This window comes from Ochotona princeps, chromosome 4 (assembly GCF_030435755.1).
Source record: "Ochotona princeps isolate mOchPri1 chromosome 4, mOchPri1.hap1, whole genome shotgun sequence".
NCBI lineage: Eukaryota > Metazoa > Chordata > Mammalia > Lagomorpha > Ochotonidae > Ochotona > Ochotona princeps.
In genome coordinates, this window is record NC_080835.1 from 103,996,894 (window position 1) to 104,020,593 (window position 23,700).

The 23,700-nt window shown below is 43.5% G+C and overlaps 1 protein-coding gene across 1 annotated transcript; it reads left to right on the plus strand.

The window, feature by feature from the left end:
• Positions 1-1,031: 1,031 nt before the first annotated feature.
• Positions 1,032-21,851, plus strand: LOC131480021 (tripartite motif-containing protein 64-like). Its single transcript, XM_058662334.1, has 6 exons — positions 1,032-1,361; positions 2,007-2,102; positions 3,044-3,243; positions 8,341-8,438; positions 8,929-9,211; positions 21,749-21,851. Exons 1-6 carry the CDS (start codon positions 1,032-1,034, stop codon positions 21,849-21,851), a joined length of 1,110 nt encoding a protein of 369 aa, XP_058518317.1.
• Positions 21,852-23,700: the final 1,849 nt, after the last annotated feature.

The window sequence follows — 23,700 nt, forward strand, 5'->3', positions numbered from 1 at the left end:
TTCTGAGGTTTTAGTTCTGAGTGAAGATTTCTGAGTTCTGAATTCAGGGTTTTGAGCTCTGAATTTTGAAATATGAGTTGTGAGTTCTGAAATCGTGGTTCTGAGTTCTAGGATCTGACTTCTCAATTCTGAGTTCTAATTTTTGAGTTCAGATTTCCAAAACCTAAGTTCTTAATTCAGAGTTTCGAGTTCTGAGTTATGTGTTGTGAATTCTGCGTTCTGAGTCTCAGTTCTGAGATCTGACTTTCAATTCTGTCTTATGAGGCAGCAGCCCCATGTCACTGACCTGAAAGTGTCTGTGACCACTGGCCTTTCTGGACACTTCTTGAGTTCCCAGTGCTAATACCAGCAATAGCAGACACAGGTGAGGATGGAATTTAGAGGAAGGCCCTCCTGCACATATTAGTTTTTATTGCAAAGTCAAATATATATATATATATATATAAACAGAGAGAGAAAGAGAGATCTTCCATCTGGGGAGTCACTCACTAAGCAAATGCACCTGCTAGAGCTGAGCAAATCTGAAGCCAAGGCCACCGAGCCTCTTTTGAGTCTGCAACACTGGTGCAGGGATCAAGACGTGGGTTGTTCCCAACTGCTTTCCCAGGACACAGGCAGAAAACAGGTTGGGAAGCAAGGCCTCCTGGATTAGAGCTGGTGCCAACATAGGATTCCGACTTGCTCAAGGAGAGGAATTTAGGCAAATGTCCTCCTAGCTGGGCCCTCCGAAGGAAATTTGCATTGTACTTGAAACAAAGCTGATACTTGCCTTAATTTCCTATCCATTGGCTTAGAGACCCAGCTTGTCTGTACTTCTTAAACCGAGTTGTGTATGGGGCTGACTTATTAATGAGGATACCCAGAGCCTAAGCAGGACAGAGCTGCACACACATCTTTGCTTTGTTGCCTCTGGAAAGAATTACCACAATTCTCTCTAATTTTACAGTGTCTGCACAGAAGCATGGATCCATTCCTAGTGCAAGAGTTCCACATGCAGCATTTGCTTCCAGTATTTCCTGGATCCTGTCACAATGGAGTGTGGATACAGCTTTTGCCGACCCTGCATCTACCTGAGCTGGGAAAAAGGCTCATCGTCACTCTGCTGCCCAGAGTGTAGGCACAAGTCAGAGAAGACAAACTTTAGCACCAACATAAGACTTCAGAAACTGGCCACTGCTGCCAGGCTAAATAGAATGAGGCAGGTCCCCAGCTCACATGGGCAGGTCTGTGGTGCACACAGCGACACCACAGGACTACTGGGTGACTTGGACAAGAACCTGTGCTGTGATTCTGTCTCTGAATCTTCAGAAGCCAACGGACATGGCCACAGCCAGCTGCAGTTTGCTGCTGAGGAATCCAGGGTGAGTGATATCTAAACAGCTGAGTGGAGCACAGAGACCTCAAGTTGGAGAGAAAGATGTGGACTTAGGCTCCTGGGTAGGTGAGAAAGACACATTAGAGGTCGTCTTTTCACTATATATCCCAAGAAGCTGGTATGTCCTTCAATGCTGTGGCTCAGCTTGATCAAGCTTCAGAGTTGGGTTGATTTGTCTTGAAGGAGAGCCAACATAGATACAGTGTCCATGCACCCTCAATAAGTGTTGATACAGCCAGTGGTCTGCTTCACGGCCAAGTCAAGTACACACAGTTTTCTCTGCAAATGTTGTATACTGCCTTCAGGCTTTCTTCAGATATTTCATTGTAATGTTCTGTCATGTCCTGTGTCCTAGATATCAGATGCAAAATTGTCATTTTGTGACCATATTAAGACTTATTCTATATGAAACCAATAGCAAACCACTAAAAAAGAAAGGAAAAAAGAAAGGAAAGGAAAGGAAAGGAAAGGAAAGGAAAGGAAAGGAAAGGAAAGGAAAGGAAAGGAAAGGAAAAGGAAGCGTGCCTTGCTTGTATAAAATTCCAGAGCCACTGCCATGTCAAATACGTCAGGGAAAGGGAATGGACACTACCTCACCTCATTGCTTCCTAACCCTGAACTTATTTTACAGGGAATAGTTCTAAAGGAAATGAATGCTCTATGGGAATTTATGCAAGAACTGAAAATCCATGTGCCTGAGGAAGTAAGGAAGAAGCATTCATTTATGGTAAGAATGAAAAGATTGGATGCAATGAACAGAACACCTTACACCTTTGAGCAATTTCCACTTCCTCTTCAAAAATAGTGATGTCCTCACACCCAAAGCAGAGTGTTCCAATGATAACTCTCTCTCTAGGTGAGAGATAGTGAGAAGGATACTACAGGAAACCGTCTTCCCAGCTATTCCTGATGCAACTTAGAAGTGTTACACAAATCTTCTCAGACACACAAGTACTAAAATACTAAAAGAGAAACAAATAGTACCAATGTGGAAAATAGAATAATTGCACCAATATCTGCATATTGTGTAGTATTTAAGCATTGAAAAGAAAAAAAACAGACATAAAGTCCAGGAAGCAAAAGGTATAGAAATGAAAAGAATTAGTGATGCAATTGGAGCCTTGATGAAGATGAGGGTGAGAGAAGAGACGGCAAGTGAGACAGATATCTGGAGAGAGACCCTGAGTTCTTTCGGGAGTATATTTAAAGAGAAAAGAAAAGACTAGAAGTGTGCAGAGGCATTCCTAGCACCCCACAACACCTAAGAAATGGTGTACTAACTCGGCAAATAATTTGGTAAAGTATTTCTTGAGAGTTTTTCACTCTTTTAAGATACATGTGACAGAGAGCGAGAAATCAATCAGATATCTTCCATATCCTGTTTCACTTCCCAAGTGGCAATGTTAGGCTGCCATGGCAATGTCAGGCTGAGTGAAGCAGGCTGGCCCTCCACCTGCAGCCCTCATGTGAGCCATCAAAGGCACAAGTCCTTAGGCCATGCATGCTGCATTAGCACATTAGAATGAGCCAGATGTGAAGCAGAGAGGCTGTAACAGGTGCTCCTAGGGATAGTGGGGTCAACTCAGCAACTCAGCTAAGGAGATCAGATGTTTCAAATTCCTGTTAAGTGGGAAGGCATATAATTCTCATAAGCTAATCTCTCTACAGGAGTATGTGCCCCTGAGGGAGGAGATGACCAAGGCACAGTATCAGAAGATGCATATGCTTCTTCATGAGGAAGAAGAGCTGCACCTGCAGAGACTGCACAGCGAAGCACGGGATCTTTTGCAGCAGCTCCAGGATCGTGAATCAAGAATGACCCAACACATAGATTGCGTGAAAGAAAAATACAAAGAGCTGGTTGAGATGTGCCACATGCCTGACATGGAGTTACTGCAGGTGGGCAGCGAAGGGCCATGTTCAGAGACATGTTGGCTTCTCTGAGCAGATTGTCAGGACACTAAAATGTTAACTGCACTTATAGCTACTCTCAGCTGCATGACACGCGTGCAATGACTCAAAGACCTCCTTACCCTAACACTTAATTCTGCATGGGCAGAACATCTTTTCTGTATCTTTGTCATAATACATCTGATAAGATGTAGGAGGACATTGTGACCCTAAAAGGTCAGTGAGCACAGAATTACAGTTGGTTGGATAATATTTGGAGGAGAATAACCAAATGGCTACCTTTTGTATACCTTATTGGATATCATCTGCATATGTATATGAGAACACCTGGTGGAATATACAAGACAAAAGGAGTTCCAAACAAGCATTAATGGTTTTGTTGATAACCTCAGCACTTCCTCCCTTATCCTATATGACCCTCAGAGTATAAAGTCTGATGCTACTAATAAACCTCGGCTTTTGACCATCAGTCAGGGTCCACGCGTGTTATTATCGGCTCCGTGCACCAAGTCCATCGCTGTGGGACAGCGACAATAAGATTCTCTAATTTGTAATCAAAAATGCTGCTCCCAGAAAAAAGTTACCCAGAAACCTAATCATGATAGTGTAGCATGATTCTTCTCCATTCTGAAAATAAGTAAGCTTCCTGTGTTGAGCAGAATCAACCATCGAAACATGAAAGATTTAGGAAGGCATTTTCTCTAAGGAAACTGCAGCCAGGACTCAAGAATATACTGATATTTAAAAGACTAATTTGCATGACCCGGGACAATGCTATAAACTTGTAACTGGCTACGTAGAAAAATATCTCCACAGCCTGTCTTCTAGAACACTCTGATCCTTAATCTAAAATCAATTGGCTGAAGAACTTGGAGGCTTTGCCCTTTGTTTGGGTCATGATCAGTCACCCATTGCAATGCACTCTGCTTTTCAGGCAGCTCTCTTCTCTGCTTAGCAATGCAGTCAGAAGTGCTCAGCTCTCTCTAGGAATGACAGCTGGGACTTGACCTTCAGCCTACATCCTGTGGCATCTCTTCACAGCTTCATGCTGAGGTCCATCTCTTTTGGGCATACACTGGAATTGCTTCATGAGGTAGCTCAGGTTCTGTTATTTACAGATGTTGATATTTCCAAGCAACTAAAGCAAACCACATTCACAAAAATGATGAGTTTTCCACAGAAGTTCAGAAAAGAGTTCTCAAAATTAACTGCTTTTTTGTCTTTTTTTTTTTCTTGCATAATGTGAAGACAGAATTGGAAAGGTGAGTGTACAGCAACCATCTCTGATGGGTGAGAAATTGTGGCCCTGATGATGAGTCAGGTGTTTGTAATTTGCTCTATTAACACACTTTTGTCAGTCTGTGTCCCCACTTAGTTCAGCAGGGGTTCTCAGCACTTTTCTGTTTGGTGTAAGTTAAGAAGTGGCTGACTTCAAATGTGGGAATGTATGGTTCTGCTTTCTGGAGTCTGTTTCACCCTGTCTGCCCTCTCTGCTCCTTCTGCTACTCCCATATGCCATCAAAGCAGTGGTGGGAAAGTAATATCAGCACAGGAAAGAGGAGGATTCCTCAGGATGGGAAGAAAAGGGAGGTTTTGCTCTTGGAAGTAGCAGTAGCAGGCCTTGCTCTCTCCTAGAATTTCCCATTTTCAGGCAGGATCAGGGGGATCCTCTGACTCAGCTTCCCCAGGACCAAGGCTGCCAGGCTGGAATTGCTTTTCCTTGTGTGGCAGACAAGCCCCAAGCCTCCTGGCTTGGAGGATGTTTCACAGATGTAATCTTGGGGATGACTGCTGGTTGATTGCCCATAGATTATTGCCTGTGATTTTGGCTCTATAAGATTGCCAGAACTCGGGGCCTAGCACCATGGCCTAGTGGCTAAAGTCCTTGCCTTGAATGCGCTGGCATTCAATATGGGCGCCAATTGTAATCCTGGCAGCTCCACTTCCCATCCAGCTTCCTGCTTGTGGCCTGGGAAGGCAGTCAAGGACAGCCCAAAACCTTGGAACCCTTATCCCATATGGGAGACCTGGAGGAAGTTCCTGGCTCCTGGCTTTGGATCAGCACAGCGCCAGCCATTGTGGCCACTTGGAGAGTGAATCATCGGAAGAAAGATCTTCTCTGTCTCTCCTCCTCTCTGTATACTTGGTTTTGTAATCAAAAAAAATCTATAAAAAGAAAAAGAAAAGATTTCCAGAACTCTACTTTCCCTGAAATAGGGGATCCTCCTAGAATCAGCATGGTGGCCAATATTTCAGGGATAGAAAACACCTCAGAAGATGAGTCAATTGGCTGAGATGTGATATTCAGCCTAATGAACCATTTTATTGCAATGAAGTAGTGAGTGAAATTTATCTTCAAAAATCTGCAAAATAAAAACCTTCGAGAATGGCTCCAAACCCCGCCGGCACGTTCTCAGTTCCCCTTGGACCCGAAAGGGGCAACGGAGCTCCGAGGTTAGCAGCCATGGGGGCCACCTCGGAGCTGGACTGAAGTCTGAGCTCCTCCTTGCTCCCGCCAGTTGGGAGCGGGAAACTTGGGTGAATTCCATTCGCCAAACCCACAGCAGAGAGGCTGTGGGCGAGTACTCTGGTCTGGGAGGCCAGTGCACCAAGTGGTGCTAGGCTCTGCCTGCTGTCCGCCCGGCTGCGAGCTCAGAGATTTTTACGATATGGAAAGCTATTTGGGGACACCCATCAATAGGCCCAACTTTGGTATAGGGGAGACAGGATTCCTCGCAGTGCCCAGGAACAGAGACTTGAATCTAGGACAATACACCCACCACCCTCGTTGGATGGTGAATAGAACACAGGTCAAGCTGAGTTGGGCCATTACACCTGCTACTCTGCTTGAATCAAGGATTCGAAGCCACAATGTGTAAGGCTGAGGCTAGGACAAATGAGGGACGGCAACAAGCTGAGTCAGAGCAACCACTGGCAGGCATATGATTGACGACTAGTAACATGCCCAGTCTTGGAGCCAAGGGGATACCCTGACTAGGTTGAGGCTCCCTCCATGGGGAATGTGTGCAGGAATGGGGGCTGTGACCTAACCTAGAAATAGTTGTAGTCTCCCAAGGCACTAGTGTGGGCTGGGATTGGATGCACCAGACTGGGCCGGACCCCGACACCGTCTGGTGTCCTGGATAACCAGGGTAAACATGAGACTGGCTAGGCTAGGTCTCGACCCCCTACTGAGGCACTTGTGAACTGTACGTGGGTATAGATGAGTCACGGCTGGGCTGAAACATCCTATAACAAGAACCCAAATGGGGTGAGAGCCAGCCAGGTTAAGCCACTGTTCCTGCTTGGACAGGAGGTGAACTGAGAAGAGCTGGCTCCAAAACCCCCTGTTATGCGCATAACTTGTCAAGGGGAGAGGCTCAGAGGAAGGTGCCTGGACAACACCTCTGGCAAGATACAGACCCTCCAGGTCAGCGCAAGAAGCACAATAGGAAACAGCCCAGTATAGGCCATGGAAAATTTCCCACGGGCATACAGTTGGCACGGGACAGGGGCGGACCAGGCTGAATCAGTGCATGTTGTCCACTGGCAGGTCCGGACACCAGAACGGAGTGGGGGTTGGGTAAGGTTTGGTTGTGACAAAACCAGCATACATTGTGGAAGGTCAGGGCGAGGTCACTGGTACTGGATTTGACTGCAGCGCCCAGCCAGCACACGTGAGAACCAGGGGGGCAGAGCCGGCATCGGAATTTAGGGGCTGGTCCCCTCACCGGACGGCTGTTCCCACTGGAGAGCATGGGCTGGTTTGGGGACAGACCACACTAGGTAGGGCTGCAACACCTGTGTGCCGTACGGGAACTAGACCAGGGAAAAGTCAGACTGAACTAACTATCCCATACTGGGGCAAGCATAGATCAGAATGAATGAGGGGTGTAAGGACTTGGCCGCTGCACTGGCTGGCGGAAGCTGGCTCTGAGGACTGATTCTGTCAAGTCAAATCGGAACCACCCGAAAAATACATAAACCGGGACAGTGAACGACCCAGGAGGGAAACAATGGGTTCCCCCCTCCTGGGTCACTGCTCCCGCGGGAGGCCATGATAACTTGGAGAGGGGCTGGGGTGGCTAGACAGAAAGGAACGCAACAACATCTATGGGGGCTAGATGGCTGAGTGGCTTAGTCAGAACTAAGCTTTGAAACCCAGGGACAAGTGCAAGAGCTAGATAGGATGTGGGACAGGCTGGACTAGTCCGCTATACACACAGGCGGACCAGGATAGGGGGCGGGCCTGGTGGGGGTTATTGTGGGTCTCCCCGACTAGGCTGCAGTCCCCACTGGCTGACGCAAGTGCCGAGTACGTGCTGGGCAGAACCAACCTAGTCTGCAGCACCCACTGGTTCCAGAGCAACTCCAGTCCGAAAACAAACCAGCCCAGGATTTGCACCTACAAGCTGATTGTGGCGATGACCAGCTGGACTCAGAACCCTAGCCAAGAAAAGACAGAGGACAGAACGGGTCAACCAACCATCTCAGACATATTTTGGCAGCGAAAACCGGGCGAATGAAGACTCTATGATGGACAGTGTCAACCAGTGAACTCTACAACGACCTCATCAAAATGGGAGTGGCGAGACTGGTAGTAACATTAAAACCACTTCGGGTTGATCGCAGCTAAATAGTCTACCCAAGAAGCTGTACATTCTATCTGGACAATGAGCAGCCGGACTATGTGCCTAGAATCTGTTTGCAAGGGAAGAATCTTGATCGAAGCTGAACTGTAATGCTGCAATGGGGTGGGGGGGGTCCACCGTGCGGGAGGGGTATGGGAGGGGTGGGGGGGGAACCCCAGAGCCTATGAAACTGCCACATAATGCAAAATAATTAATAATTAATGATAAATAAATAAATAAATAAATAAATAAATTACAAGTAAAAAATATTAAAAAAAAGAAATGCATAAAACATAAAGCTTACTAGATGATCAAAAAAAAAAAAAAAAAAAACCTTCAAGCAAAATTGCTTGGGTATGCTAAACAAGTCTTGGTGACTGTGTGATTGCCCTTGCCTGAAGTGTCATGTGTTGTTCCTCACAGAGCAGAACTCATGCGGAGATACAGTCCCCAGCCAGTGGACCCTGTGCTGACTTTTTGGAGCATCAGTGGACTTCGACAGATGCTGAATAACTTCAGAGGTAAGCATCAGCCTGCATCAGTCTAGCTCTCATTGCCTTCTTCAGTGTGTGGGACATGAGCCCTTTCCCATATTAGTCCATGTTGCACACCTGGAAACACAATAGGGTTTACTAAAATTTTATCTTTGCCCTTTGTTGAATCACTGTACAGTGGTCCAAACTGAGCTTTGCAGTGAAGCTTGCCAACAGGCAGAAGATCTTGGCTCACTGGCAGGGAGCTGGATTGCAAGTGCTTCTGACTGGAAACAAACCGGCCCCCATGAGGGATATTAGCTCCCATAGTCAATAGTTTGATCTTTATTTTCATTGTCATTTACATTATTTTTTAAGCAATAAAGTCCATAGTCTTGGTAACATGACAGCAAAGTGAACATGTCCCTTCTCCTTTTTGTCCATATCCTGTTTCTTGCTAGGAGGGCACTTGAGGTGATTCTATGCACGGAAAAAAGAAAGATGGATCTGACCAGTTTTTGTTCGTTTCTTTTTGCAGTGCCTAATGGTTTGAAAAAGAAAGTGGCGAGTCGCTACCTACTCCTTTCTGAGGATCTCAGATATCAAATATTTGGAGAACACCATGATGCTCCCAGTCAAGTCCCGAGAGCACAGAGTTTTGTTGTGTGGGGTGCACCGACCTTCCGCTCTGGCAAGCATTACTTCGAAGTGGATGTATCGCACTCCTCCACCTGGATTCTAGGACTCTGTAGTGATTCCAGCATAGACGACCCCGATACCATTATTAACACAGAGGGTGCATTTTTCCTGTATTCCACGAAGTGCGGTGATGGTCACATCCTCTGCACCAGTTCTCCATTATTACATCACTATGTGGAGAGGCCTGTGGGTCTGGTTGGGGTGTTTCTTGATTGTGAATATGGAATGATGAGCTTCTACCATGTTTCCCAAAGTTCCCTCATACATTGTTTCCCTCCAAACTCCTTCTCCTCCCTTCTGAAGCCCTTTCTTTGCAGGGGACTGCATAAATTGTCAGATTTTGTAATGGTTTTAGTTAACTATCAGGCTGGATCATCTAACAGTCTTAAAATGTTTCTCACGGGAGACATCACAGTCTTTGTATGCCTTGTACATAAGGGAGGGTAGATTAATTGTCACCCCTGTACGTTGCTAAATTGGACAACCACATTGAATGTATGAAACCCTATATGAAATTTAACTTTAATAAAGAATATTGTAACCAATACTTGTCTAAGTCTAGTAGCTGTTCAGTATCCCCTATAGGAATCCAACACCCATCTATGAGCCAACAATTCCTGTACCTTTAATTTGGTGCATTTCTTTTATATATTTATATATGTGTTTATTTATATATAATATATAATATATATATATAGATAGATATGTATATATTATAAATTACATTGCATTAGGTGACACAGTTTCATAGGCTCTGGAATTGCCCCTACTCCCGGTGGATTTCTCCACCTTGTTGCTGTGTTACATTTCAAAATCAGTCAAGATTCTTTCGTTGCAATCATATATCAAGCATAGAGTCCAGCATCTTGTTGTTCAGGTAAATTTAACGGTTTCTTGGGGAGACCATCTCTGGTCTGAAGGCAGAGCTGACAGAATATCATCCTGATCAATTTCAAGCCACAACATAACATCAAAGACAATTTACAACATTTTGGAATTAATTCACATGGTATTGAGTAACCAATATGGTAAAAAAAAAAAAAAATGCAGGTTCTTAACCGCATCCTGCGACTACTTCATTAACATTTCAATTTCAGTTTATATACAGAACCGGCTGCTATACACCTTAAAATGGCTATAGAGTACTGTTCAGCTGTCTCATTTCTATTTTCATTTTAATATTTAGCAGTTTATAGTGTTGAAGCTTAATTTTGCTGAACTTGGCAGATTTTGGGATAGTCTAAAACGGATAGTCTAACTCTAACAAGGCATATGTCAACAATTGAGGTGCAGAACAGTTTTAGGAGGGGTGTGCAGAGAAATCTTCAATACCTTAGTGAGGAGTAACTAATCTTTATGTCTTTCCTAGCAAGGTATATGTGAGTCCACGCTGACCATTTCCTGTCTGGTTCTAAGCTTTCCTTGTTCTCTATTCTAATGTGTGTGTGTGTGTTTGGGGGTGCTCTGGAGCAACCCTGATGGCCATTGCAAGATAGGGTGGGGATCCAAAGTTGGAACTAAGTAAAAACCAGAGATTGCTCATCTCCCTAGTCCCAAAGGAAGTTTACTGTTCTGTTTCTGCGGACCGCTCAGGGTTCCTGGCTGTTGTTCCGATGACCTTGGATCCTGCAAGGAAGGATTTTGGTTTCTTCCATCCCATGTGGTAGATCCAAACAGGGGTGGATGAGCTCAGAGTTCTCGGCCTCTGCAGGCATGCCAATTCCCCGTGGTCTCTTTGGCAGTTGGGATGTAGTCCTTGGTGCCCGTACTGATAGTTCTTGGTGAGGATCCAGGAGTCTCCAGGGTTGGGATACAAGCCTGCTCCAGTCTCCTTGCTCCACTCTAGGATGTCCCATTGCTCTGTGCATATGACCTCCTCTTAAGAGGTTGTCAGGATCGCTCTTGATTCCCCCTGTATGTCTTTGTAGTTTTACTATTGTCTAAAGCTGATTTGAATCTGTTGTCTATAAGTTACCTGTTATGTTCCTGATACTTCACGTCTTCCTCACACATTCTAAGGAGATGGAAGATTTCTCTGCTCTCCCGCCCCATTTCTGAGTAGCACAGGGTTTTATAAGTATATTATGGTTCTCCGGAAGGGAAGGGCAGAGCCAGCTGGGGGGATTTAGGGGCTGGTCCCCTCACCAGACAGCTACTCCCACTGGAGAGCATGGACTAAGCAGGGCTACAACACCTGTATGCCACATGTGGACTAGATCAGGGAAAAGCCATGCTGGGCAGATTATCCCTGCTGGTGCAAGCATAAATTGGAATGGGTGAGGGTTGTTTGGGCTTATCCGTAACATCAGCTGGCAGAAGCTGGCTCTGGGGGCTCATTCTGTCAAGTCAAATCACGGAACCACCCGAAGAGTGCATAAACCGGGACTGAGAGAGACCTGGGAGGAAAATAGTGGGTTCCCTCCTCTTGGGTCACTACTCCCGTGGGAGGGCATGAAAACTAGGATGGGGACCTGCGTGGCTAGACAGAGAGGCACTCAACAACATCCGTAAGGGCTAGTTAGTTGAGTTGGTTAGTTAGAACTAAGCTTTAATACCCATTGACAAATACAAGAGCCAAATGGGTTGTGGGACAGACTGGACTAGTCGACTATACATACTGGCAAACCAGGGTAGGGAGCAGGCCTGGTGGGGGTTATTGTGGGTCGCCCCGATGAAGCTCCTAGGGGTTGATGTAAGTGTCAAGTATGTGCTGGGGAAAACCAGGCTGGACTGCAACACCCATTGGTTCCAGTGCAAGTTGGACTGAAAACAGAGCCAACCCAGCAATTGCAACCACCAGCTGATCATGGCAATGGACTGTGCCGGGCCCTGTGGTTGCTAAAACATACATGAATCTGGTCTGGGAGTGCCTCAGAGTTTCTTTGGGGATCTCCCCAATCGAACTGCTGACTCAGAATCCTAGCCAAGAAAACACAGAGGACAGAACGGGTCAATCAACCACCTCAGCGATATGTTGGCAGCAAATACTGGGCGAATGAAGATTCAGTGATGGACTGTGTCAGTCAGTGGATTCTGCAATGACCTCATCGAGCTGGGAGTGGTGAGACTGGCAGCGATTCATAACTGGAGAACTATTAAAACTACTTGGGCAAGTATCTCAGAGTATGCTCCACATCCGGGACTTGGGGTGGGTGGGGGATTGGGTGGGGCTTCTCCCTCAATATCCCCCTTTACCTCTGATACATGAAGGAAATGATATGGACATGATGGTCTTACCCACTTCCCTATAGTCCCTGAACCTTTTTTTTACCGTAATTGACTATGTAAAGATTGTCAACAATATAATAAAAAAAGTATATTAAGTTTTACAATTTTTTGATGCAGATCATAAGCAGTTTGACTCACATTGATTATTGGTTCGTTGGTTACATCACAGTATCTTATTGCATGAGATGCAGGCTGTTTGGTGTTGAAATAATATTACACTTCAAAAGTACTGTTTTTCGGATTGACATCATTTCATGTTAAATTAAGGCAAACATGTGTTATCTAATCTTTTGGGAATGGCTCATTTCCCTTAGCATAATGATTTCCAGTTGAATCCATTTGGCTACAAAGAGCTGGATTTTGTTTTTGTTGTTGTTATTATTTTGTTTTGCTTTGTTTTGTTTTGTTTTGTTTTGTTTTTTCAATAGCTGAGTAGTAGTCCATGGAGTAAATGAACCATAGCTTTCTTATCCAGTCTTCTGTTGATGGGAATTTCGGCTGCTTCCAAGTTTTTGCAATTATTGATTCGACACATGTCCAACAGTTTTGTTGGGAATCCATCCTTCGTCTGGATGCAGGGATGCATGTTCCATTACACCCCCATGTTTGTATACGATAAACCCTAGTACTCCATCACTCTACATTACCATAAGTGAGAGGCCATGAAACAAGGTCAACAACCAGTATGAGTTAGGACAGTCACACCACCACCAACAACAACTAAAACAAATAGCAGCACCTTGAAAAAAATAAGGCGCCACTGAGTAACCAACCCATGAGTGACAAAAAGGAAACACAGAAGTCTCTTGGGAAAAATGATTCCAGAGGATAATTCATGAGCACGTGATGAATTCGACTGGAGAAAAGAGATTATTTGGAGGGAACCAAACTGAAATAAAAACACCAAAGCACATGGGATACAGCCAAAAAAGCAAACAACCAATCAAAACCAGTACAGATTGGACTATTGGAGTTATACTTTCCATGTTGGCTTCCTTATATGAGAGAGAATATATTTGTTCTTTGGTGATTGACTCATTTCACTGAGCATAATGGTCCCTAGGTGGAACCACCTAGTTATAAATGGAATAATTTCATGCTTCTTAATAGCTGAATAATATTCCATGGAGTAGATGAACCACAGTTTCTTTAATCACTCTTCCATGGATGCACATCTGGATTGTTTCCATGTCTTTGCTATTGTAGATTGTGCTGCTGCAAATATAGGGTTACAGATCCCCTTCTCACATGCAGATTTCACTTTTGGGGGGTATATTTCTAGGAGCGGAATAGCTGGGTTATATGGCAGGTTTATTTGCAATTTTCCAAGCACTCTCCATACTGATTTCCACAGTGGTTGTACTAGCCTACACTCCCACCAGCAGTGAAAAAGGGTGCCTTTCTCCCCACATTCACACCAGCAGGTGTTGTTAGTTGAATTCTGAATGTAGGCCAGTCTCACCGGAGTTAGGTGGTACCTCAAGGTGGTTTTCATTTGTATGTCTCTGATGGCTAGGGAGCCTGAGCATCTTTTCATATGTCTGTTAGCCATTTGAACCTGTTCTTTTGAGAAAATCTGTTCATTTCTTTTGCCCATTTTGTTACAGGGTTGTTTTGTTGTTGTTGTTATTTTGGGGTTTCTGAAGCTCTTTGTAGATCCTGGATATTAGTCCCCTATCACTTGTGTAGTACGTGAAAATTTTCTCCCATTCTGTTGATTGTTTCTTCACTTTGCTAATTGTTTCCTTTGCTGTACAGAAGGTTTCTAGTTTGATGTAGTCCCATATGTTCAATTGGGATTTGATTACCTTTGCTTTTGGTGTCTTTTCTATGAAGTCTTTCCCTGTTCCTATATCTTGGAGTGTGCTTCCTATGTTTTCCTGTAATAGTTTGGTGGTTCCTGGGTGTAGATTTAGGTCCCTGGTCCATCTATGTTCACCAAGGATATTGGTCTGTAGTTCTCTTTTTCTATTGTTTCTCTATCTGGCTTTGGTATTAAAGTGTTATTAACTTCATAGAAAGAGCGTGGAAGGATTTTCTCTCTTTCTATTATTTGGAAAAGCTTGTGTAAGATTGGGGTAAGTTCCTCTTGAAATGTTTGGTAGAATTCAGCAGTGAAGCCATCTGGTCCAGGACTTTTCTCGGTTGAGAGGGCTTTAATCACTGATTCAATCTCAGTGCATGTTATTGGACTGCTTAGATTGTTAATTGCTTCTTGATTCAATTTTGTTGGATTGTATGTGTCCAAAAATCTATCCATCTCCTCTAGGTTTTCTGATTTGCTCGCATAGAGTTGCTTGTAATAGTTCCTGATGATTCTTTGTATTTCTGAGGTATCTGTTGTTATATCTCCTTTTTCATCTCTGATACTATCGATGCATATTTTCTCCCTCCTTTTTTGATTAGTCGTGCTAGTGGGGAGTCTGTTTTGCTGATTTTCTCAAAGAACCAGCTCATTGATTGATTGATCTTATGCATAGTGCTCTTGCTCTCTATTTGGTTTATTTTCTCCCTTATTTTGATAATATCTTTTTTCCTACTAATCTTGGGATTGCTTTGTTGTTGTGTTTCTAGTTCCTTCATCTGTAAGATTAGCTGATTTACTTGGTGCTTTTCTAGTTACTTGAGATAAGCACTGATTGAGATGAACTTTCCTCTTAGCACTACCTTGATTGTGTCCCATACGTTTTGATATGTTGTGTTGATGCCTTCATTTGTTTCCAGCAATTTTTTAATTTCCCCTTTGGTTTCCTCTCTAACCCATTGCTCATTTAGTGACATATTACTCAGTCTCCATATGTTTGCAATTCTTCCTTGGTGATTCGACTTCTTGGTCTCTAGCTTCACTCCTTGATGGTCTGAGAAGATGCATGGTATGATTTCAACTTTTTAAAATTTGTTGAGGCTTGTTTTGTGATGTATAACATGATCAATTCTGGAGAAGGTTCCATGTACTGATGAAAAAAGAAGGTGTATTCTCTGTCTGTAGGATGAAAGGTTCGATAGATGTCAATTAAGTCCATTTACTTTAGAGTTTGGGTGAGATCTGTTGTTTCTTTGTTGAGTTTCTGGTTGTTTGATCCATCCATTTGTTTTAATGGGGTATTAAGGTCTCCCACTATAATCATGTTGGAGTCTATTTCTCCCTTTAAATCCGTTAATATTTGTTTCACATAGTTAGATGCTTTGGCACTTGGCGTGTAAAGGTTTATTATGCTGATCTCTTCTTGCTGAATGCATCCTTTGACCATTATGTTGTATCCTTCTTCATCTCTTTTGATTCTCTTTACATCAAAGTCTATGTCATCTGATATAAGAAGGGCTACACCTGCACGTCTTTCCTTACCATTGGCTTGGAATATCTTTTGCATCCTTTCACTTTCTATTTTCTCTGATCTTTGTTGGTGAGATGTGTCTCCTGTAAGCAGGAGATAGTTGGATTTTGTTTTTTGATCCAGTCCTCTAATCTATGGCATTTGGCTGATGAGTTTAGGCCATCTACATTCAGCGTTATTATGGATAAGGGGCAGTTTGGTCCTGTCATTTTGGCGGTGTGTTGTTCTATGATTGAGTCTTCTGTTAGCTTTTTAGTGGGATGTTCTCCACATTTGCCTTTGTTTTAGGTGATTGCTATTTCTTTTTTCTTTCATGGGAACATCCTTGAGTATCGTTTGTAGGGCAGGTTTAGGTGAGACAAATCTTGACATTTTTCTTCATTGTGGAAGAATTGTATTTCATGTTCAAAGATAAAGGAGAACTTCACATGCTAAGTTACTCTGGGCTGAAACTTTTCTCTTTTAGAATCTGGAATATGTCACTCCATTCTCTTCTGGCTTGTAATGTTTCCTCTGAAAGGTCAGGTGTGAGTTTGATTGGGATTCCTCTATAAGTCACTTCATTTTTTTTCATGTACATATTCAAGGATTTTTTCTTTCTGTTCATCTGAGGAGAGCTTTATTATCATGAGTCATTTTGAAGTTCATTTTTTATCAACTCTGTTGGGAGTTCTGTAGCCCAATTCTTTTCTCAGATTAGGGAATTTTTCCTTTATTATTTCATTGAATACACCTTTAATCCCAACTTCTTTTTCTGCACCTTCTGAAACTCCCATAACTCTTATGTTGGGCCTCTTAATCATATCTTTTAATTCTTGGATACTTTTTTCAGCTTGACCTAGCTCTGCTTCTAGCTTTTTGTTTGTTTCTTCATGGTGACATGAAATATCTTCCAATTCTGGAATTCTTTCTTCTGCCCCATTCATTCTGTTGTTGAGACTCTCCACTGTATTTTTAATTTGTTCTACTGTGTTCTTAATTTCTGATATATCAGCCTTATTTTGATTTATTACTGCTACTTTTTCTTTGAACTCTTGTTTGTGCTTCTTATTGTTGACCAGCAGCATCATAACGAGTTTTCTGAGTTCTTTGTCCCTCAATTTGTCAATGTCTTCCTCAGTTAACTCTGAGAGTAGGTGAAGCTTTTGCTCCTTTGTGGGAGAGCTTTCAGTAACATTCATAGTGCCTTTGTCTTTTCTTTTCCCTTTTGTAGTTGCCAATCTGGCTAATGAAATAATCTCTATGGTGTATTATCTAAAGGTCTACAAGTTAATTTTTTTTATGTTCAATCAGTGCCCTGGATTTGGAAAACACAGCTGTCCTGAATAATTGCTTTGTCCATGCCACTGATTTTGTAGGCAGCACTAAGCTTGTCGCCCCCTGCTGGCCGATAAGTCTGAGTACCTCCTGGGGCTATTTTGGGTGGAGTTGGTGGTGTGCCTTGTTGGGGCTGCTTTTTCCTGTGGAGCCTGTGTAGTGCTCTAAGATGGTGGTGGTTTTGTTCCCAGCTTAGTTCTTAGGCAGCTCAGCTGTCCTCCCTTCAGTGTAATAGTGTCTGATCCCGTAACACTGTTATCTGAGAGCTGCTGAATTAACGCATGCACAGTTTACCACTCCTCTTCTTGCAATTTATCAGTGTTTGGAGCACTTGCCTCAGTGTCCAAGATGGCGCCCATAGGGGCACCACCAAATATCAGGGGACTGTTGGCCATTAGCTTCAGGGACCACACAGACCCTACAGGCTGCAAGGCTGGTGCTGTGGGCTCAGCTCAGTGCAATTAGCTAGTAACACGCCTAGTCTGGACTTTCACTTGGGGTCCACATTTGCTGCCCTGCTACCCGAGATGGCGCCAGGAGGGACGCTGCTGGAGAATTGTGGGTGCTGACTTTCAGCTCCAGAGACCACACCGACCCTGTAGGGAGCGAAGCTGGTGCTACCCTCCCCACTTGGATCAGTTCTGTGTGATAAGCCAGAAACAAGCCTCCTCTGTGCTGCTCATTCAACTCCAGCGTTCAGCCTCTCTACACAAGATGGCGCCCTGAGTCCCCTACTCTATCCACCTGTGGCTGGACCCTGACACCCAACTTGATTGTCAGGTCCCAGACTGCACTCGCATTCCTAGCTCTCTGCGCGGACCCAGAAGCTCACCTGGTCATCACAACATCTGTGCAGAGGCCACTGCTGGATGTCTGGTTGGTGCTGGAAACAGGTTGCTGGAACCTGGATCACTGGAGCCTAGATCATTGGGGTCGGAGTTGCTGCTTGCCGACTGCTGCTGGGTTTTTCAGTCCACTACCACACTGCTGTCCTGTTGCCACAGCTTGCCTGTGTCCAGGGGGTCTCCAGGCACCACCTGCTCACTGCCTGAGCCCTATTTTTTTCCTGTAATCTACTCATTGTACTTCTGCCTCTCTAAAGATTCTCTGTCTTATCAAACATGTCTGTACTCTATGCCACCATCTTGCCTTCCTCCAATTTGGTGCATTTCTACATTGTGAGCATTTTCTGCAAATAAAACACTTTTATCAGCTGAATCTGGTGAGTTGTCTCTTCCATTTATCTTTTTCTACCAAGGTGCATTAACAGACAAATAAGATTCAACTTTTGGGATTGGCTCATTTCCCTTAGCATTATGGTCTCCAGTTTGGCCCATTTGGCCAAAGAACTGCATTTTGCTTTTTTTTTAATAGCTGAGTAGTATTCCATGGAGTAGATGAACCATAGCTTTCTTATCCAATCCTCTACTGATGGGCATTTTGGTTGCTTCCATGCTTTGGCAATTACTGATTGTGCTGCTATGAACATAGGGATGCATGTTGGTTTCTCATAAAACAGGTGTTCTGGATATATTCCAGTACCTATGAAACTAATACGATGTATTTAATGAATAATAAAAAAGAAAAAAAATGGAAAAAAAACAGACAAATAAGATTTATTGCCATATTTAAATTTGGTATAGATGGAAAATGAGGTGTTCTAAAAGTCAGTTACCTAACCTAAGAGTTGTTACACAGACATCAATCACATCACACTCCAGGGTAGACTCCATACCTGACAGATGATCCTTTCTTTGAGTTCAGCTCCTGCAGCAAATCTCAGCTCAACGGATGACAAAATGCATTCTGGATAATCCAGATTCTCATATAAGCCATTATCAATAAAATGCATTCTTTGTTATTGACATTCAAACTCTCTCATCATATGTCAGGAGCTGTGTACTATAGCCACACTGAAGCTATTTTGAATAGACCTATGGGACAGTGGAAAACCCCCGGTTGGCTAGATGCTTGGGAAAGAGGTTATGAAACTAATCACACACTTAGCTTCAATTGTTTCTAGCAACTGTTTCAGAATGTGATTGATGCTGTACCTGCTGACATCTTGTTACTGATTACCTATGCTATTGTTGATATGTTGGTTACTATTGTTGATATGGTGGTTGCTCAAGAACAATCGGTCTTGAGACCATGGCCTGCATCCCAGTTTCTCCTTCCCTCCCTGAGCCTTAGTTACTGAAGAATATAAAAACCCTCAGTTGAAATCAATAAACTGACAGTTTGATCAGACCTACTGTCTTGTTGTCCATTCTTTGTGTCTCTTGTTCCTTCATCTTCTCCTAGGTTGGTTGCGACCCCCGTTGACTGTTCTGCTGGATGGGACAATCATATTTGAAGACTTTTATGACAACCAGTGTGTAAATCCCAAAATGAAAAGGACAGTACTTGCTTTACTTTCTGCTGTTTCTAAATCTTTGCTGAGCACAGAACATACTACAAAAAACAAAGATGGTTCATGAGCAGATAATAGGCAAAAAGTGTCAAAGCATTAACAATGTATTTCCCTGAGAAGAAAGTTCATGACAATGGGAAAAAAGAGTTTGCTTTAGTATGTATGATGCTACTTATAACATTCATATCTCATGTTAGAGACCCAGGGATTACTTCTTACCTCACTCTAGATTGCATTGAAGTTTCCACATATTTACCAGTGTATACTAATGGAAAATGGAAATTCTCTAGCACGTGAAAATGCTCTTAAAGTAGTGCAGGGAAGGCTACGTAATGTGTAACACGTGATTCTGCAGTAAAATCAAGAAAAAGGATTCTGTATTCCACCTTAAAAAATATTAAGTGATTATGCCCGGTAGCGTAGCCTAGCAGCTAAAGTCCTCACCTTGAATTCTCCAGGATCCCATATGAGCACTGGTTCTAATCGTGGCAGCTCCAGTTCCCATCCAGCTCCCTGCTTGTGGCCTGAGAAAGCAGTCAAGGATGGCCCAATGCATTGGGACCCTGCACCCTTGTCGGAGACCTGGAAGAGGTTCATGGTTCCCGGCTTCGGATCAGTGCAGCACCGGCCGTTGTGGCTCACTGGGGGAGTGAATCATCAGATGGAAGATCTTCCTCTCTGTCTCTCCTCCTCTCTGTATATCTGACTTTGTAATAAAATAAATAAAAATCTTTTAAAAATATTAAGTGATTGAGGAGATACGTGCATGATTTCCTATACATATTGCAAGTCTGTGCATCCATCAAAGCATCATATAGGACACTACATGCATAATCCCATTAAATGCAAATTTAAAAACACAATGCTTCCCAAATTATGTAGCAAAATGACACAGGTGTGTTTTCTGCAAAAATAAATTAAAACAGTAGGTGAGGTATATTTTGGGTTATAACTGTAAGAAAAATGTTACTGAAATGGGAGGTGAATCCATCATTTGTGATAGTGTCAATTCTATAAACTGAGTGTTAAGTACTCGCTGATATTGTTTAACAGAATGCCCTTTCTGGGAACAGTTAGGCCCTAAGCCAGACTTCTCTCATCTCCGGCAGTTGCACTAGACATGCTCTTTCGAGCAAAAGGCGATTTGAGCCTGTTTGTATAGCCAGATAATTATCAGGTCAGTGAAACGGGCCAGGACAATGAAATCATGTCCACACTGTAGTTCCATGCTTTGAGTCTTCACATGGTCTTGTACAAAGCTCCCATCCTGAGCCTCAGTGGTGACACAACATGCTACTTCTCAAACTGCTGGGCCAGCATCCCATAGAGATGCTGGTTCAGGGCTCAGATGCGCTACTTCTGGGCTAAATGGAAGGAATCAAACTGAAGATTGCAAAATCTTGGCTGAGAGCTTCAATTCTTTCGAGTGCCCCTCTCTTTCCTGAGATGATTCATTTATTTATCTGGAGGGGAAAGTTTCTGACAGAGTGGGAAAGGAAGAGAGACAGAACTGATCCATCTACTGGCTTACTCCCAGATGGCCAGAGCAGCCACTACCCCACAGCCTCCTTAGTTATACAGTGAACACTGGGACAGAGAGACAGGGAGCGTCAGTCTCTGAGACACTGGGGAAATCGATCACTAGCAGAACCATAAGAGAAAGAGTCCCAGTCATAAGATCCCTCAATTTGTGTGGAGCAGGATGCTTCCAGATGAGACATCTCTCTGTTATCAGGGAATCTCTGTGGTCTTGAATTGTCCTGGATCCAATCTTCCAGCATTAGAATACAAATATATATTTTTAATTTTATTGATTACATTGCATTATGTGACACAGTTTTATAGGCACTGGGATTCCCCCACCGCTCCCCAAACTGCCTGACCCCATGGTGGATTCCTCCACTTAGTTGCATTACCACAGTTCTGTTAGGAGCCAGAGACTTACGGGCCTTAGACTTGGCCTACCTGACAGCCTGTTGCATTGCAAAAGCCTGCAAGCAGGGTTACAGCAAGCAGGATATTAGGCCAAAACATCCTCTGTAGAGCAAGCAGAATAGAACCTCCACCCTTGTTCCTGTCCAAATACTTAGTTCCTCCCCTGTTTCAATATAGTTGATTAGTTCCTTCCCTGCTTCAATGAAGATAATTACTCCCAGGAAACCCCTTCCTTTCTCCCCCTCCCCTAGAGAAGAAGGTATATATATATATATATATGTGTGTGTGTGTGTGTGTGTGTGTAAAAATAAAGAGAGAGGCACTCTTTTCCACCAAGTACGAGTGTCCGTGTGTTTCTTGGGCCAGCAGCCCGGGGCTAGCAGCCCAGCATTCCCATTCCACCCTCAGGGTTTGAGCATCGTGTCCTGCAGGCCGGGACAAATTGGTGGCCCATACGGGGACCCTGATATGGTGGAGCTACTGAGGAACCTCGCGGTGAAGACTTCGGCCGAAGCGTTTGGGGCGCGAGGCTAAAAAAGTTGAGTGGATAATTGACTCGGATATTTCTAAGAAAAATTTTGTAGGGGCATAGTTGATTTCATCCCCAGACCCTCTCCCTGTCATAGGGCACGAGGGACAATCTGAGAGACCCCTGGAACTCTGGAGGGGCATAGTTGATTTCATCCGCAGACCCTCTCCCTGTTCTGGGCACGAGGGATAATCTGAGGGATCCCGGAAATCCAGAGGCAAGCTTAGAGTTATGAAATTATTAAAACTTAATGGTAATCTACTCCCACAGTATAGTTATTCCCTGTTCTTTTGTAAATCTATAGTGGTTGATGTGTGGTGATCTGGACTGGGCCATTTTACTCCTGTCCTGCCAGGCCAAGTTCGATACACATTATCGCCCTTCTCCTATTCTTTCCTTTCTTAAGGTTCACTCTGTCACTTTTTCCAGAATAGTTAGACCAATCCCTATTAGTAATGCTTTAACAATTTTTAATCAAGGATTATACTGTTGGGAAGTCTATGTTAATTATAAACAGCCTTAGCAAGCCAGGTCATGTGTATTTATCTTTATGAATACAGAAACTTTGAAAGTTAAGACAACACATTAAGATTTTGACATTACATTGAAATGGTAAGAAAGGACATTAGTTTGCTTGCAATACAAAAGACATAAACTTAATTATGGCAAGTATGTGATTTTAGCATTTGTGACAAGGTCTATGGATGCTTCCTAAGATAAAAACCAGTTCTAAAAACTGCTATTTGACAAATGGTGGGGGTTGAGGGAAGGCAGGCCCCGCTAAGCATGTCACAAATGCCCACCCTTGGCCATTTTTTCAATGCATCCTTAGCACAGTTTTCAACTTGTTCTATTGAGAGGTTTTGGCAGGGGAGAGTGGTGTTTGTGCTTTAGGAACTGGGATTCTTTGATTTTTAACTGGAATATTTTAGTATTCAAATTATACTCCAAAAGTTTGGAGATGTTTGTTGTGACATGAACTGACATTGATTGATTATTGCCAAAGAATGAGGGAAATCAGCTCATGAGAGCATGAAAGTGCTTTATGCTTTTCAGCGTCTGTGGTGTTAAGAGTCTGTGCTGCTGTCCTCCATGTCACTCTGTCCTGGGGTGCACTGGTTTGGCAGGACACCAGCCAGAGCCACAGCCCAGCAACAGAAAAGGCAGATCACACCTTCCCAAAGTAAAAGCTCTAAACTTAAGTACTGATTCATTGCTAAACAGATAGAACTCTTCCTGTCTTATTCCTCCTGGTTGGAAAAATGTTTTGAATGGACAATGGCAAGGGCCAGACCCTGTTCTTATTTGGGGAAGAGGAAGTGTTTGTGTTTTCCCACAGGATGAAGACAGCCCTGATGCATTCCCAAAAGGCTGGTTAAACACCATCCTCCCAGTCTCACTAATTCTACTCCTATGGAACCCACCATCAAGAAAAATGGAGACACACTGGGAATAATGAAAGTGATCCCACTTCCACTGTCATTGGGACCCATGACTAGAGTCCTCCTGAAGCTTTTTCAGGAATATTAATGCTGAGTTGATTTATTACTCAGGTTCAATGCAATATGTGTCACCTTGGTAATGTTGGAATGTGTCTCTACACTTGCTAATCTCTCTCGTGAGCTCCTTAACATGTTGAATGGTTCCTGGAATGCAGACTTTGAAGGCTTGACCGGCATGCATTGACATCACATCTTTGTCATTTATTCTACCTCTGTTGTTCCTACTTCCTGGAATTCTCTTGCAATTAGTATAGTCCAGGGGTTCCATTTGCTCAGGAACTGGGCAGGAGTTACTGCTATGATAATTCTCTTATTCATAGACCTCCTTTTGCTGTGCCTTCAGCTTAAGCAG